Source organism: Hoplias malabaricus, chromosome 1 (genome assembly GCF_029633855.1).
Source record: "Hoplias malabaricus isolate fHopMal1 chromosome 1, fHopMal1.hap1, whole genome shotgun sequence".
Lineage (NCBI taxonomy): Eukaryota > Metazoa > Chordata > Actinopteri > Characiformes > Erythrinidae > Hoplias > Hoplias malabaricus.
The window spans coordinates 58,080,749-58,099,454 of record NC_089800.1 but is presented as its reverse complement, the minus strand read 5'-3'; the positions used below and the strand labels follow the sequence as shown (position 1 = coordinate 58,099,454).

The following is an 18,706-nucleotide window of genomic DNA, read 5'->3' as shown; positions in this document are numbered from 1 at the left end:
GACAGGATAGGAACATTAGATTGGACAGGGGTATGTGACTGGACAGAAGACAGGACAGGTGACATGACACTAGACGGATACTGGACATGACTAACTGAGGACTGGACATGAGACAGGACAGAGGGTTGGAACAGGGACTGGACAGGACTGACAGGGGACTGGACAGGAGACAGGACAGAGGGTTGAAACGGGGACTGGACAGGACTAACAGGGGACTGGACATGACTAACAGGGAACTGGACATGAGACTGGACAGGGGTCTGAAACAGAGACTGGACAGGACTAACAGGGGACTGGACATGAGACTGGACAGGGGTCTGAAACAGAGACTGGACAGGACTAAAAGGGGACTGGACTGGACTTGGTAGGGGAACAGGGACCAAGACGTTTACGGGGACAGACATGAATACAGTGACAGGTACAGGGACAGAGACAAAGGCTGACACGGGTACTGGGACAAGGACAGAGACGGGAACCATGACAGGGACAGACAAGGGAACCAAAATAACAGGGGGGTGCCCAGGACTGGCTAATGTCTGTGGGGCAGTCTGAGGAACCAGCCTGGGCACAGTTCTGGGGATCGGCCCTGAAGTCCTTCGGGCCGACCTACGGACATGGACAGGGGAGGCCGTAGCCACAGTCACGGGGACAGGAGAGGCCGTAGCCACAGTCACGGGTACAGGAGAGGCCGTAGCCACAGTCACGGGGACAGGAGAGGCCGTAGCCACAGTCACGGGGACAGGAGCGGCCGTAGCCACAGTCACGGGGACAGGAGCGGCCGTAGCCACAGTCACGGGGACAGGAGCGGCGGGCGCCGCCGCAGTCACGGGGACAGGAGCGGCGGGCGCCGCCGCAGTCACGGGGACAGGAGCGGCGGGCGCCGCCGCAGTCACGGACACAGGAGCGGCGGGCGCCGCCGCAGTCACGGACACAGGAGCGGCGGGCGCCGCCGCAGTCACGGACACAGGAGCGGCGGGCGCCGCCGCAGTCACGGACACAGGAGCGGCGGGCGCCGCCGCAGTCTCGGACACAGGAGCGGCGGATGCCGCCGCAGTCTCGGACACAGGAGCGGCGGATGCCGCCGTAGTCTCGGACACTGGAGCGGCGGGTGCCGCCATCACGGACACTGGAGCGGCGGGTGCCGCCATCACGGACACTGGAGCGGCGGGTGCCGCCATCACGGACACTGGAGCGGCGGGTGCCGCCATCACGGGGACTGGAGCGGCGGGTGCCGCCATCACGGGGACTGGAGCGGCGGGTGCCGCCATCAAGGGGACTGGAGCGGCGGGTGCCGCCATCACGGACACTGGAGCGGCGGGTGCCGGCATCACCGAGACAGGAGAACCTGCGACGTCGTCCTCGGAGGCCGGGGAACCTGCGACGTCGTCCTCGGAGGCCGGGGAACCTGCAGCGACGTCGTCCTCGGAGGCCGGGGAACCTGCAGCGACGTCGTCCTCGGAGGCCGGGGAACCTGCAGCGACGTCGTCCTCGGAGGCAGGGGAACCTGCAGCGACGTCGTCCTCGGAGGCAGGGGAACCTGCAGCGACGTCGTCCTCGGAGGCAGGGGAACCTGCAGCGACGTCGTCCTCGGAGGCAGGGGAACCTGCAGCGACGTCGTCCTCGGAGGCAGGGGAACCTGCAGCGACGTCGTCCTCGGAGGCAGGGGAACCTGCAGCGACGTCGTCCTCGGAGGCAGGGGAGGCGCGCGCCGCGCTCTCGAGGACAGGCGCGGCTGGAGGCGCCGCGTTAATGAAGACAGGCGCGGCCGTTGGCGCCGCTTTTACAAGGACAGGAGTTCGTGCTGCTCGCCGGGCTCGCGCTGGAGCTGTAAAGGGTTTAGGGGGTTTCATAGGCGCACCCATTAGATCCCCTCGAGGTGCGCCCCTGTTAGCCTCAGACCTCGGAGCTACGGAGGTGAGGCTAACAGCCCCTACCCTTAACGCCCCCCCAAAAATTTCCCCGGACCTGAGGGGGTAATCCTCCAGCGAGGGGGGAACTCCAGCACGGTTCTTCCGCCGGCTCTTTCGACTCCCGCTGGCGCAACTACTCGATTCCCGAGTCGACTCCTCCGCTATAGGATCCGGAACAGCGCCAGGCAGGAGCTGGAGCCGGCGACTCCATTCCGAGGCCGCTTTCAAAGCCTCCCCCACAGGATCTTTGGGGCCTGTGCGGAATGGAGTCCGGCGAACGGCACACCCCTTGAGGTAGTAATCCGCGCTAGCTGCGTCCTGGTGGTCGTACATTCTGTCAGGAACGAGGGGCGAATTGAGGGAGGCGGACGCATTCGCTAAAACACGGGATAATTTAATATAAACAAAACAACGATACTTAAACAGGACACAAACAAACAAGGAGCCAAACAAGCTAAATAAAACAAAGGAAACTGGACAGGGAAAACAGGACAGACGGACGAAAAGCGACACGACGAAAAAGGAGAAGAAACGGGGAAACTCTAGGGACAGACTAAATAACATGACCAACTAAACACAGGATAAAGGGGAAATGTACGACCAACGGATGAGAGACAAGAGGGCTTAAATACTCACACAAACGAGACACACCTGGACAGATAACGAGGACGGGTAACACATGACACGGACGAGGAGGCGGAACAAAGGCGGAGACTCGAACATAAACAAAACAGAGCCATGTGCAAATAAAGCACATGGCGGGGACAACAGACTGACAGGACGAAGGCGTGACAGGCAAGAATATCAATATTGCAAAAATACCCCGAGATATTATGATATTATTTTAGAGCCATATCGCCCACGCCTAATTGGAATGCTCAAATTTAAAACAACATCAACAGTAATAATAATTTAAATTCAAGAATGTGGAAAAAATATTTGTAAATGTATATAAATAATTTTTAAATGTATAGAAAAAATTTACATTTGTAAATCAAATGTTGTGGATGTGTGAATCAGTACCTCTCAAATGATTTAAAATGTGCCAGAGCAAACAATTTTGAGGTTCCAAATGTGACAGTGGGAATTTTTTCCAAAGTGGAAAACCCACACATTCATCTTCTCTTCTTCTCGTGTGAATCTCTTTTTGCAGTTACGGATTTATGACCCTGTTTTGACAGCCAATTGATGGACCAATAGGAAAGTTTTAGCTGGACCAATCAGATCGCAAGGTTTGTTTAACCAACATGTTTAACTTACTCAAACGCAGTTACAAATTCCGTTACATCTATGAGTATTGTTTTACAAGTTCAAAATCTTTTTGACACTTTTTTGACTCCATAACGAACAGAGTGAATACACACACCAAAAGCTATTAGCTTGGGAAATGTGAGTGCTGCAGACCGAGTGCTGAAAGGGATGAGGATTTAGGTGAGGAGGAATTGGTACAAAAAGAAAAAAAAAACAAACAAAACAACAAAAAAAAGTTGAGGCACATCTGTAATGTGGTAATGACCATGCTCAGTCCAAAGTACTACACAAGTGTACAGATGCTTCATTGAAACTTTTACAGGCACACTGGATCTCTTTAAAAGGGCAAATACCACTTTTCCACAAATTAACACATTTTTGTGTTAGGAATTGTCTGCTCCTTTAAATAAGAATGAGCCATATTAAGTCCAATGCCAGAGCCCAGGAGTGAGAAGCAAAAGCGCTGGATTTTTAGTGACTTTCCCTCAGTTCTGTGTTTCTTCTCATTTGAGTCACATGTAATCAGTAAACTTAATATTTCAGGCTCACTGTGTGTTCTGGTCTGTGTATCTTTGTCTTTGCACATTTACATAAAAGAGGGTTCAGCACTGTGGCTGGAAAGTAGGGCTGGCAAGGAATATTCAGCTATTTGGATATTTGTTCACTGGCAGAAGCGATTGCTCTAAGACTGCAAGGGAAGCTCAGCTTCCCCTAAAATGTCAAAAAATAAGTGATCAAATATATACTGTTGTGTGTACATGTCATTGAATACATATGCACTACAACGCGCTCAACTTTTGTTCAGAATCAGCTTCTTATCACTGGTAAAGGCGTGGCTTTCCTCTCAATCATTCCTGCAGATTCACTGTGCTTTAAACAGTGTGGACCCTGAGCGTCCAGAGTTCAATAGTGAAGCAGCGAAGTGCAGCAAAACGAGAAGAGTCATTGGATAAATGCTGGGCTTTGTCCTGCCCATCGGACGCTCAGCGTCTCTGGGGGTCTATGGGGCAGCTTCTGCATGATGAATGGATGATTTGTCTGAGGCTAAATCCCTTTTTGATTGACAGCGAAATGAGCGAATCAGCGACCCTTTGGTGTAGAGATCCGTGCGCGCATTACATTTTCATTCTGTTCTGAGTTGAACTGGAGACTGTCTTAAACCTCTTAGCGGCATTTTCTTTTTTAAAAACAACTAGCGACAAATCGAGCTTCTATCTGGGTTTTTATGTAGCTGCTTGTGTTTGGAGACTGACTTCTATCACTCTTTCTGACTTCTATCGCAGTTTCTGTCCAGCGGGTGCTGCTGAGTCCCTCCACCGTCACAAAGCACTCACAGGCGGACACACTTCACATGGGCCAAGGCCGTTTAAGCAGCCTAGCTCTGCAGGCCATTGAGAGGACACTAGTCAAGTCCCTGGAAAAGACGCATTGTTGGTACGACAGGGTCACAGATCATTTTCTTGAAAATGAACGGAGGGTAGAATTTATGTATAAATAAACCGACACATTTTATGATGTAGGCCGCAACTGAGCTTCCCCTCCTTGAAAGACCAGCATCCGCCACTGTTCACTGGGTATACAATCAGTTTTTGAAATTCAGACTTATTGGTAAATATGGCTATCAATAAAGACAATGCTCCACTTTACCTGTATTCATATCCTATAGCAGAAAAAACCCTCTCTATTCCCCCTGTAGCCCTCCCTATTGAACCCTCTCATCATAAAACATCCTAAAACAACCAAACATGCTACAACAACATAGAAAAAAACTAAGCTACCATTCATTTTGTCAACACCTCCATAAGGCTTGTGTATACTCTGCTCTTTGTGACCCCGTGTTCACATGAGTTGTTGCACAAGTTAGCAAGCGGAGACACAGATTTTCTGAATGACACCATCACTACCACCCAATATTTGAATATTCACTGAATATTACAGCCGACGCTCAGAAGCCCTAAAAATTGTACTTGGGACATCCCTACTGAAGAAACTCAGAAAAGGAGGCAGGAAAATTCTACATAAGATGTAGCACAAAGTGAGAATTTCTCATTTTAACTGACTTAAATGTGGAATTATTTGTCATAGTACAACGTATAACTTGGTGGCAACTCAGACTCATACACTTGTGCACTAGGGACAGTAAACATACACCTAGAGCAGCAGGCAGCTATCCTAATTGCTCGGATAGCTGTTGGAGGTAAGGTACTTTCCTCAAGGGCACCTCAGCTGTGGCTTTAGTGAGGATGCCAGTGCTGTTACTTTAGTGCTGTTACCCACCCCTCACCCAGTTTCGGAATTGAACCAGCGACCTTCCAGCCCTAAGCCCTCTTCTCTTACTGTTATATTTTCTAAATTAACGTGCATATGCACTGACAAAAGTTTTTTGGTCACAATACATCCCCATTAAACTACAACAATCTTCAGCAGATCAATAAAGCAGATTACCAGTCAGTATGTTATGTTAATAAATAACATGTATATATTATTTATTTTTTAATCACCATTTATCTTCCATCCATCCATCCATTATCTGTAACCGCTTATCCAATTTAGGGTCACGGGGGGTCCAGAGCCTACCTGGAATCATCGGGCGCAAGGCGGGAATACAGCCTGGAGGGGATGCCAGTCCTTCACAGGGCAACACAGACACATACACTCACTCACACCTACGGACACTTTCGAGTCACCAATCCACCTGCAACGTGTGTTTTTGGACTGTGGGAGGAAACCGGAGCACCCGGAGGAAACCCACGCGGACACGGGGAGAACACACCAACTCCTCACAGGCAGTCACCCGGAGCGGGAATCGAACCCACAACCTCCAGGCCCCTGGAGCTGTGTGACTGCGACACTACCTGCTGCGCCACCATGCCGCCCGCTACCATTTATCTTATTTCTCATTAATATTGGGATAATATTATGTCTGTATCATGTAGCCCCAATTAAAATAATTCTCAAACCTGGTAAAGACAAATAATTTCATCACCAACGTCATCTTCATCTTCCCCATTTCCTTACAATCATTCTGATTTTCTTAAAAAACATCTCAACATTTAGGTGAAGCCTGCTAAGAATGCAAGTGTGCGCATTAAAATTCATACCTGTCCTGAATCAAAATGAACATGAAAAGGCAAAGCTGAGGTGTGGAGGAATAAAGAAGAAAGGATAGGGGCCCTTTTATTGGGTCAGTAAACATTTCAGGACAGCATTAATACAGTACCATCCAACTGGTCTCATGAGTTATTGCAAAATCATTTTCAGACTGAGATTATGGTTGTCAGTATGAGATGGAGACCTTAAAAGCCACTGAGGAAGATTAGCGTAATCCAGTAAAATGGCACATCTAATGATCTTATGTACTATACATACTTAGTAATACTGGCAGAACACAAGGTGAATTGGTTGTATGATCGCTCTGTAATAAACAGAAATTTAATAACAAAAAAAAAGAGATAGAAATAATAACTATGAAAAAATAAATATATAAGATATAGTATATCAAATATATTTGGTCAGTCATATCAATTTATTAATTAATCATTATTAAAATATAAAATATAAAATATAAAATATAAATATAAAATATTAATTAATTTTTTTTAATTAAAAATCCAAGAAAGAAATACCAAAGAAACCAGTACCCAATGAAATGAAAATTGATACATTTTCAACAATAAATGTAGAAATTGGTTTCCTTCATAATGAGATCTAGCCATTGCTGGAGAGGAGAGGCTAAACCAGTAAATTTAAGTGAAACTCTACAGAGTAATAAAATCAAGAGCACCCATCATTACTAAGCACGAAAATATATAGCAAGGGCATCAGCCAGCAATAAGAAAATGGATCTCGTTATTCTGCTGTATGTACAGATAGGCAGAAGGTTTTTTTCCCCCATAATTCCTCAAGGGAATCCAGATGTGCAGTCCTTGCTTCTGCTTACCTGCAAATCTAAATGATTCATGCCTTCTGGCAGCTTCAATTCCAGCTCAGGTTGAACTACTGCTATTACTGTGGACATTTCATTCAGGTGATGTTTAAGTAAACATAATTCATTATTTGAGTGGATGGAAAAAGCAGTAGAACTGAAATGATGACTAAACGAGCATATCGACAAAATATCTCATCATTTATCATGCAACATGAGTGATAAAAATTGGGATTTGTTATTACTAAACGTAGGTTACTGACACGCATCATCTTCCCTACCATTTATATTGGAAGACAGTAATTTTTTTCCCCTAAAGATACTGGGCATTCCGCGCAGTCAAAGTTGCACACAGAGCTTGTTACCAAATGTCTACTGCAGAATATTGTCTGTTATGTTCTGTTTTAAGAAGAACCAGCCAGATACTTCATATTTATTTACACACTTAATTCCTAGAAAAGTTGGGACACTGTGCAAAATGTAAATAAAACAACATTTGTTTTTGTGTAACTAATTTAAAACTCACATCAAATAATCATATCATCAAAATATAGTAACAACGTTTTAAATGATGAAACTTTTTTTTAAACCATATTCTCTTGTCTGTCTTAAAGTTTTGCAACATGGCATCAAATTCAAAATGGCACAGGTGGGAACACTAATGAGAGGGCGGAGCTAAGGCAGAGACAAGGGAGGAGACTGAAACAAAACAAAAACATAGCCAAGGGAAACAAGGGACAAGGCAGAAAGCATGACATTCTGTTTCATATTATTACTAATATTAGATATTATTTCACAATACAGGTATCTAGGTTTATGCTTAACATTATAACAAAATTGTATCACCAACATGTCCACAAGTCTTTACTGAGGGTCTATACTGAGTATATCAGTGCCAGAATATTCAATTATACAACTATAAATGTAAGATCTATTACATTATGGTGGATCTATTAGAGAAAAATTTGGGTGTTTTTTTGCTTTGTCAAAAAGTCACTTTGTGACTTTTGAAGAGTTAAATCTATCTTGTCCTCAGAATCAAAAATGGTATGTATCAAAACTGAAGGTATGTATATCGTTCAACCCCTACCAAGAACATGCATCACCATTCTCACATATTCTCAAGATCCGGGTGTCTCCTTGAACATCTGTTTGTGGAGAACTTTAGATCCCTTCTCTGACATTACAAATGGTTGCAGAAGAAAATAATGCTTTGCCATTTCTTTTTTTTTTTTCACCCTCTGCCCCCCAGCAAAGACAAATTTCCCCTTTGGAAGAGAATCGTTGCCCTAGCAAATGATGATTATTGGGCAAGGGACAGCTATATTGCCAAACCTCTGCATTTCCATCAGCATTACACACACAGGCCACATCACTGAAGAATAAAATAATCAGATTTTACATCTAAATTTAGGATGTTCACTGTTCAAAAGCTTTTCTGTAGTGTGACATGTTCGATAAATGTTTTTTGTGATAGATAGACTGAGGTATTTTGGCCACAATGGCCAAAAAATGACAAAGTCATCTTTCACACAAGACAGCTACAAACGTGGCTTGGATTTTAAAGAATGATGTGACAGGAATCCATTAATTACAGCCTCCCAGTACAGGCAACAAATCAGATTGCTTTTAAACTGAAGTCATGTACAGAAGAGGATGCAGCAGCCTCAAATTGGTCATTAAATGTCAAGAATGCAGATCTTTTGAGCCTTGTCAATGTTTGTGAACAACGCCGTTTTAGCCAAAAAGCCTCTAATCTAAGCCAGGAGTACATTTGAAATAACCTGGAACCAGCACATTTGTAAGTGTTGTCCATTGCCTGCCATGTACATTTCCCTTGAGCTGCAGCACCTCCAGCATGTGCTATTTAAGGCTCGTAACATCATAGCTCCTAAGAGAGAAGCTTGAGCATGTTGAAAAATCCTGATTGCATATCTAAGCACACGCATATAAAGATGGGGTTCTGTAGGCACTCAAGCCCCAACCCTTTGCCCTTTTTATTTCAACAGTGACTGTGGCATTCCTCTTCAATCATCTCTCTGTAATCAAAGGGCATCTTTTTCAATCACACGTTCATTCTCAAGATGAAACCTTCAGCAACAGCCCACCTCCCCTTCTGAGTTCTGTGTCTGATTGTCACACAAGATGTGCAGTAGTCTACTCACATCCTACACCAATGATCATCATGGATTAACTGTTGTGACATCCAGTGTTTTATTTATTTATTTATTTTTATTTTAAGAAATGTTGTCAGACTTGTCCTGGATGTCCACAGCACTGCAGAGTTTCAAATCCCACTTGTTCATCAGTTAATTATCTATGACTACAAATCAAAGTTTGTATCAGTATCAGTTATCTCTGCATGGCTGTGGCCAGGAGTAGGCACTCAATTTTCCAGAAGTTCTGTCTATGTTTCATATTTTAACCACAATAAAGTCCAAGCCTGCGGCCTGCATGGCTATTTTGTGTTTTCCCTTTTAACAAGGCTGTTTGCACAGAGATAAAACTAATCAGACTAATCAGATTTTGTCATAGTTTATTAACTGTAACCACCATGATAGCTAATGCGTCTGTGTGGCAACTGTGGGGGTCCCCCCTGCTGAGGTTGTCTGTCTGGCTTCACAGATGCTGTTGCACTGGCTGATGTATGTCACCCTGTGAAATAAAGTCTAGAATAAAGTTAGGTGTTAAATAAGCTGGTGTTACAGTGAGAGGCTATTACTGCAACCACCAATATTACCTGGATCAGATGACGTCAGTAAGGACCAGATCTGCAGGAGGACCCCAACAATGGTCATCACAACAACAACGTACAGCAACATTCTCATTCACATGGCGACTAGAAACTCTTCACCAACATTTATGTAATTAATATTAACCGATTATTTATTCACAAACCCGATTGTTCATTCAATTTCAGTTATACCTTAATTAGTATATGCATGCTACAATAATTTGGAAAGGTTAAAATCTGTATTTCTGCTGTTCACTTGTGCAGTGAAGACACTACATTTAAAATGCATATATGGCTGACCAAGCAGCAGTAGGATATGAGCGCACGCGTGTGTGTGTGTGTGTGTGTGTGTGTGTGTGTGTGTAAGAGGAGGGACTGCCCTGCCCCTCAAAACGTGCACAGTCCCACAACAAAGCCTTTCACTCAGCTAACATCAACCTTTATATAACTAGCAAATCATGAAATCATCTGCAACAGATTCATGGGATCACTTCAGGGCAGTGATTAAAAGGCTAATATTAGCCCACCACCACCAGCACAAGTAAAAGCAGAGAAAGGAACACATTTCTCTAGAAAGCCTATTTCTCAAATGGCTGTTCAAGCATAGGTCTGCTTTTCAAAGAAAAATAAATATACGATAAAGTTCTTCCAACCAGTGAATGTTGAAATTACCCATGGACTGTAACACACCTTCTCTCCAAAGAGGAATATGGGAAAACATGACAATCAAACTTCACTGTAAAATGACAGCTTGCTTGTTTTGTAAATCAGCATCAGATCCCTGTTATGCCTAAAGTTATGGACAATACATTTTAAATTCCTGCACAAGGATGTCATTATATGCTGGAGGTTTCTCTTTCCAGATTTACTATATGAAATAACAGACAGTTATTATGTCAAGGAATCACTAAATACCCATTTAGTACAGTTTGTAATTCCTAATGTTAAAAGAAACAGCAAATCCCCTTAAGAATGCTCCCTCTGTAGAATAAAGGATTGTTTAATATCTATAATAGCGTATTACAAAATTCTTATAGATGAACTAGTGATAGCTATACCAGTGTTAACATTACCTCAGCTATATAAAACAAAGTAATGTCAGTCCAAACACACAAAGCAGCTCATATTCACTGCGTATTGTTCTGGATCAAAAAGGCAACCCTTACTCACAGACAACCACATGAAGCATAAACAAAGTTAGAGCAGCTACCTATAAGCAATGAGTGTCAGGGGCAGTTAACACTAGACTAAAATAATCAGAATGCCCCTCTTTTTAGGCACCTACTACATGGCACCGAATACGGTTCCAACCATGACTGATTTCCAGAAGTGCAGTTTAGGAGTAATAAGCTGTATCTCACCCATGTTGGTACTAAAAGGCTGGCAGGTCGCTCTAACAGATCGGGTTGATGTTTGCCGGCCACGTTCATTTCCCATGCAGCCGCTGGCTTGGTCCGCTGGAGTCAAGCACACTTTGCTCTGTCATTTATCCAGTAATACCCGCTTAACGAGCTTCACCCTGGCCGTGTTTCTGTGCACCGCACAAGGCAGAGAAACCCGAGCATTTCTCGCTCATTCCGCACAGAAAGAGGAATTCAGTTTTGTACAGACAGAGAACTTCACACGGTCACAGGTAACGAAAGAAAGATGGGGAAAAAGCGCCAAGCTTCTTTACACAGTAATGTTACTTGAAGGGTGTCCGCTTTTTTGGCATCCACCAGAAGTACATTAGCGAAATGCGTGGAGGAAATGGTTTAAAATAAGCATATGTCCAGTAAAAGACGAAGTTCCCACCGTCTCTCAAATCCGTTTAACCGCTGGCTTAAGTTGGCGACGCCGTTCCGTTCTCCAGAAAGCGGGCTGAGGTACGTTATTTCTACCCCACCCGTTTACAGGCAAGCCCCGCCTCCTGCGCGTCTATTGGCTGCAACTTGCAGTATGATTGGACAGCACATGCAGGCAGTGGATACTGATTGGAGGCAGGAGGCGGGTTTTGTCTGAAAACGGGTGCGCCGTGTCCTTCTCCACCTGCTGCCTGTTTTCTACGGCAACGGTTTAACCGTTAAGCGCCTGTCGAAACTATTAGAGACGACGCCAGCTCGCTAGCGAAAGGGCTGCAGAGTCTGTCGTGTGAAGTAATTTGGTTCTAGGCGCTAGGATTAAATCACATGGGAGGAAATGAAACAGAATCCTATAGTGTACTGTTCAAAAGCTTTATGCTCTTTATATCCCGGGTAAGGTCGTTTTTTTTGGGATGCCCATATACGAGCCAAGATCATAAGTACTGCTAGAGGGCACTAGCAACCTCCTCTGTGTCTTCACCTCCTCGCAGTGCAGGGATTCTCAAGTGACCTACATTATAATGCACGAAGGAGATTACTGCCACTGGCCATATTACTGCTGTTCTGTTTATACCGTGATCCTTAAATTAAAAGAAAACCTCAAAATATTTTGCTAAATTTAATCTTGAAGTCGTTTACTTTGAAATGAGGCGTGGTAGAGAAACTTAACATCTCTTATTCCTGTACATATGCATAATATAGGAATCAGGGGTCACAATGTCAACAATTCATTTTCTTCATCATCTGACCTGTGATCGAATGAGTGTCTTATAAGATTTGATGTATTATATTAACACAACGTAAAAGTGGGATTTTTTTTTCAAGAATTAAATCAACAATTTTTTACCTTAAAAATACAGCTTCAAAAAGCGTTGTGATGCTCCACTGACCTGTAGTATGGAGACAAGTGGCTCTGTGTTTGCTAGTCCAGGCTTTGTTCAGAAGAAACTGCACCTTTTGTTGCCTGGCAAAAAACTTCTTACCAGAACTGTGATGCTTTTTATGGCAAATGCCACACGACAACAGCTATGTATAAAGTGAAGTGAGAGAAAAAGAAAGATTTAGTAAGAGATGAGACTAGTAAATCTGATGGGACTGGTAATGTCTGCTAATATTGACAGAGGTCTCCAGGTAGTGGCCTGGAGGGGCGCTGCCAGAGATTTTGGGGGGACCAGTCTGGGTGACTGAGGAGTTTGGTGTGTTCACCCTGTGTCCGTGTGAGGTTACTCCAGGTGAGCAAGGGGAATTTGCACTCCATAGCAGGAGTTTGCACTCATTGAGTGTCCAGTGGAGCAGGGAAGCGGGTGTTCAAGGCACACTATTGGGAAACGGTGGGTTCGTGGGCTCACATGTTTACATGTTAACTATTTATATATTAGTAGAAAATACTGAAAAATCATTCATTCATTCATTATCTGTAACCGCTTATCCAGTTCAGGGTCGCAGTGGGTCCAGAGCCTACCTGGAATCATTGGGCGCATAGCAGGAATACATCCTGGAGGGGGCGCCAGTCCTTCACAGGGCAACACAGACACACATTCACACCTATGGACACTTTTGAGTTGCCAATTCACCTACCAGCGTGTGTTTTTGGACTGTGGGAGGAAACCGGAGCACCCTGAGGAAACCCACACGGACACAGGGAGAACACACCACACTCCTCACAGACAGTCACCCGGAGCGGGAATCGAACCCACAACCTCCAGGTCCCTGGAGCTGTGTGACTGCAACACTACCTGCTGCCCCACCGTGCCGCCCCTACTGAAAAATCAGATCATGCAAAATAATAATAATAATAATAATAATAATAATAATAATTTCTGCATCAGTTTACATTGCAAAGAATTCCTTATGGACATGGTCGTTGTTGATGGCTCTAAATGTATTGCAAAATGATGGTTTACTACAAAATGGTTCTTCAGTGGAACGAGTTTTATTTTTAAATTCATGATTACTGCATTGTTTAATGTGTTAAATAATATGGATTGTGTTGTTTCAGTTCTGAAAAAGCTAGCAGACCTGCAGGTAAAAGCTGAAATTTTAATGGGGCTCTTTTTTCCTCTGTGGACCTTTCAGAAGTTGAAGGTGCTGTAAGCTATGTGCTGCATGGTGAGAAAGAGTGTCAATGCTTTCCTAGCTCTTTCTTACTGTGATGCCACATGCAGGGTGATGTGATGTAGGAGGTAAAGCGTGGCTGGCTGGGCATGTGGCCAACTACAGATCCAGCAGCTTGGCTCCGGAAAGAGTTGGTCACCGTTTCTCAAATGGACTCGCTGATAAACATTCTTTTCACACAGGGACCCTGACAGAAGAGCCTCTACAAACAACAGGGGTTCAACTTTGGCAAGGGGAAAAATGGGGAATAGGTTCCAACATTCGTGCCACCCACATCCAGGTGTGCTCAGCAGAATGAAGCATGACAAAGCATTTACCCAAGGTAGTAGGAGATACCTTCCCATAGGCCTATGAGGCGGCTTCGTTCAGCTCCTCCGTTATTAATCCTTGCGTGTCAGGATGTGGGTCACCCTGGAGAAATTTCACATTTTCAAGGAAAGCTGCATCAACAATTTAGCATCAAAGCATAATTTCCTCTCCCCGCGCTTCCTCTCACTCGCTCTCTAAACTAAAATAACTAAATAAAACCGTTCAAGATGCACAACGTACATGAAAAACCTCCTTGAGAGGGTTATTTTTTCAACAAGTGGACATTAACAGTTTTGTATATATTGATTATATACGGTTAACAAAATTCAAGCAACACTGCACTGTTCTGGAAGACTTACTGTGTGTAATTATCATACTGTATTTCTATTCATGTACTCATTAATCCAGATTGGCACTTGGCATTTTTGTCAACAAAACCAAATGACTATATTAATATGTGCTGGTGAGCTGTAATTACATAAAAATATGTATGAGTGCCAGTATTTGTTACTCTGTGGAGGGCCACAGATCAGGATTTTTAGCTTAATTAACAAAAGCACAAGAGCCAGCCTTCATACTGCTTTTTAAGATGCAAAGCCACTGACTTACATTTTGAGAATATTCTGGTTTTCCCAATCTCTCATGTAGCTCTTTTCAATGTTTGAGGCACACCCCTGAGGTTAAGGCTTGTGAAATGCAGCAAAGAAACTTATTACTGTTTTCACATTTTCTTCAGATGCTGAATTTCCCCCATTCCTCCAGCCTTGCTGTTGTCTATTATATACTGTGCTCATTTCAACCGATATAACTGCAGCTTGCTCAAGATTCAGAACAGCCTCTCAAATCCAGGGGCTCTGGGATGTGACCTGGGCTTTTCGAAGCAGAGTTCCCATTTACGCAGGCAGCAGGGGTCTGTTTGTGAAAGACCACCAATTTGATCAGGGATCAGAATATCGTTGCTTTAGGGAGGGAGTGTGAAAGCTTCTAATGTTAGGCAGACAATCAGATCTTGGTCTGGTTCAAGGAAATAGAACAAAAAGTAAGAGAGCGATATAGAAATGTTGTTATTGGATATGCCTTCAAACCAACAGCCAATAAACATATTCAGTATCCTATCATCTGCAGTGTTACAAATAATGTCTCTGACTTAGAATCAATTCTATTCATCATTTTGCTGCACAAAGCAATACAGTATATTACTGCATGGACAAGAAACAGCACTGGCTGCAATGAATAACACTGCAGCTTGTGTTAAGTTACTAATAAATAATAATGTCTTAACAGCAAGATCATAAGCAATCATTTAATATGTCAGTTTAAAATATGCGTTTATATATTTTTTTGGAAATAAGCTATTGGTTTTTTAAATATAGAAAATTAGACAGACACTGACAGATTCCCCTCTAACAGTGAAATGAGTGAGAAAGCGGTGAGAAGAATAGCCGAACCCTTAGTTTAAGTGAAATAATGACTCAAAAAAAAAAAAATACTACACACTGCATCTATCCCTATGTGAATGAACGGCTCTCTGTTTAAAAAACAAAACAAAACACTTATTTAATTATCAAATCAATTTACTCATACATGTAATTGACTTTTTTCTTAAAAATATAAATGAGTAGGAATAAAAGTTTCAGTTATTAATATGTAACATTAATCGTAAAGTGTTGGAAGCATTAAATGTCTCAAGTGTAGGGATATCAGCAACTTTGACAAGGGCCAAATTAGATAAATAATTACTGGGTCAGAGCATCTCCTCATCAGTCTTGTGGGGTGCTCCTGGTGCACAGTGGTTAGTACCTACCAAAAGTGGTCCTAGAAAGCAAAACTAATGTCATGGCACTGGTCACCTATTCTAATATGCAAGAGGAATTAGCCTGTCTTGTCAAATCCCACAGAAGGGCAAGGCAGCACAAACTGATGATATAATTAACTTAGGCTCTGACAGAACAATGTCAGGCTGAGAAGTCACAGTGTATGAGTGAACAAGATGACTCCTGTCCACCGCAGAAAGAGTCTACATTGAGCAAGGGCTTCTGAATTTCTTAGATTTCAGTAAGATTGAGCATCTGTGGGATATGCTGAAAAAACAAGTTTGATTTATGGAGGATGCACCTCACTGTTTACAGGGCTTAAAGAATCTGCTGCTGACGCCTTGGTGTCAGATAGCACAGGATACCTTCAGAGGTCATGTGGAGTTCATGTCTTTTCAGGTCAGAGCACTTTTGGCACCACAGGCAGGACCTGCATTTACCAGGCAGGTGGAAATAATGTCATGGCTGATCAACGAACTTAGAGCAACATGAATACATTGTATATTAGTATGTTTAATCAGAAGGGAATGATTATTCATTACAATATTCACCCAAACCATAGCTGCATATGAACATATACGAACACAGTGACATACATATATGTTCATGAACATATATGAACATAGTTCACATATGAACTCCGGAAAATTGTCCAGAAATTTTGTGTGTTCTCAAAACTGTTGAGAACTGAAATGTTTCTTGTTCTTCAGGCACTGTGCAGCACCTTTGCAGAGCATGCAGGAGCTACAGCTCTATTCACACATGCACTCATGCTGACTTACCTGGACTTTGTACTAGAAGGCTGGTGGGGAAAAAAGTCTGTAAAGTCCAGGACAAATTTTGTCCTGATATTTGCACTGACCCATACTGCTCCTGCAGGTAAAGTCTGGAACATTTCTGTGTTACAGTACGTGTCTCTGACTGTGCAATTCCCAACCCTTTATATTCTCGTCTCTTTTACAGACTCAAGCACGAATGTGACTTTACTCACTGAACCTTCTAAAACAGTTGAGCGGTCTTTATGACTGAAGCTGCTACCGCCTGTGTCCAAACGATGAAATCTGTTTCAAAGTTGCTTAGATTTATTCCTCTTGCCATCTTGACCCACTACTGAACTTAACTAGTTCTACACAGCATTTTTAAACATGTCACAGAGCATGCATTCATGTAAATTACATTCTTGTATCATGCAGGACTGAAACCACCTGCTCTTATTTAGTCATGTTTTTCTTTTTACAAATCAGTAACAGCCTTTTCTGTAGATCCTGTTAGTTTCTACATTTTGTGCTCCAGCAAAAGGTCGTATTTGCCAAAGAGCCCCCCTCAGGATTACATAGGATTAGAAAGTCTCATATTTAATGATGAAATCAACGTTCAGTGTAAATTACATGGATGAGTCCCCTGGTGCATTCCTTCTACAAAAAGACAACAACCTCGCAAAATGATAAGCTGCTGTGGGACTTAACAAAAACCGTCTGCTGCTAAGATAAATAAGATATCAAAGCACTTGTCAGAATTGTCACACTATTCTGGTGAACATCAGGGTAAAGGGGCTTGCTTGAGGCATTAGTGTGATTGTATCAGCCTTTTATTCGGCTTTTAGTGATTATCATGTGCCTGGACTTACTGTTACAGGGCAGGGTGAAGCACAGAGTGGAAGTGTACCTCAGCGCTGAGGTCCTCTGTCTTTGAGGCTGGGAGATCATTAGCCCGTCAACTGGAAAAGTTGCTGTGATCCTGTGCTGCCTTTCATAATCTAGGGACTGATCGGAAGGCTGTCAGGACTGAGACAGAGAGGTGTAGACGTTCAGTGAGCAGCACTGCAAAAGAAAGTAGGCGTCAGTGCGTAGTCAAGACACAGAAGGATATTGTAGTGCATCTTTACTATCAATATCTGTCTCGTTCTCAAATAGCAATGACAGATATGAAGATGTAAAGTTTGATCAAGTGCAGGAAAAGAAACTTTGGGAGAAGCTTGTTAGTTGTCATGTATTTTGGCAAAGTATTTTGTCAGCTAGGTGTTCACTAGCTGAGGAAGTGAAAAAGGTCTGCCTCTTTGTCATTCTTTGGCTTTTACAGCCTTTAAGGAATAGTTTACAAATATATACACACATATATCATTGCTGTCATATGGAAAAACTCATAACTCCAGTTTTTTTCCTCCATTCACCATTTGGAAACCCCAGCTGCTCTTTACATTTAGTGATGAATGGATCAACAGAAAAGGTCTAAAACTGCTCAAAGTAAAATTCTGTTCCTCCTCTTTCTCGTTCTACATCTCAGTTAACATTACGAAGACGCAAACCGTAATTTTAATAATGATTATTCTTCATTTATGTGATTTCCAAGTTCATCTTTAGAAGATATTTCTGTTGTAATTAATTATAAATATAAATTTACTCACACACAGAGGAAAGTCAAAGTACAATAAGTGAAATAAAGAGGAAGTCACGCTTTCAAATTGTATCAATGTGTTTGTGGATGGAATCTAAGGTAGTGGGATATTGTGAAAGGTAGTTTTCCAACTGAGTTATTGAAAACCTGACTACTACAACATGCTTTGGACAACATTTGCATTTTCAACAATGGTTCTATCTGTCTACACATTAACAATGTAATGAAACTTGGGTGCACTAGGACCTTGGGGAGCTGCTGCTGTTACTGCCTGTACCTTTGATGCCATTGGCTATTGGTCTGTATTGCTTTCTTGAAAGAATATGTACATGGTGTATGCAGGGAGAAGGTGTAGGTAGTTTCCTGATGGCGAGTGTCATTTCAAGACAAAAAAGATAATTGCATGCTGTTAC

At 43.1% G+C, this 18,706-nt stretch overlaps 1 protein-coding gene across 3 annotated transcripts in view; it reads right to left on the bottom strand.

Annotated features, from left to right (window-relative positions):
• sntg2 (syntrophin, gamma 2) overlaps positions 1–18,706 on the bottom strand; it is a 77,133-nt gene that overhangs the window by 37,627 nt on the left and 20,800 nt on the right. Inside the window, exon 5 of one of the 3 annotated variants that reach the window (XM_066680162.1) lies at positions 17,565–17,719. Coding sequence is in view for 1 of the 3 variants with exons in the window: in XM_066680161.1 (XP_066536258.1) it covers positions 11,182–11,250 (69 nt within the window). In the remaining 2 variants the exon portion in view is untranslated. Of the gene's footprint in view, positions 1–4,414; positions 4,513–11,181; positions 11,658–17,564; positions 17,720–18,706 lie in introns of those variants that run through there. The other 2 variants (XM_066680161.1, XM_066680163.1) reach the window with 2 other exon arrangements.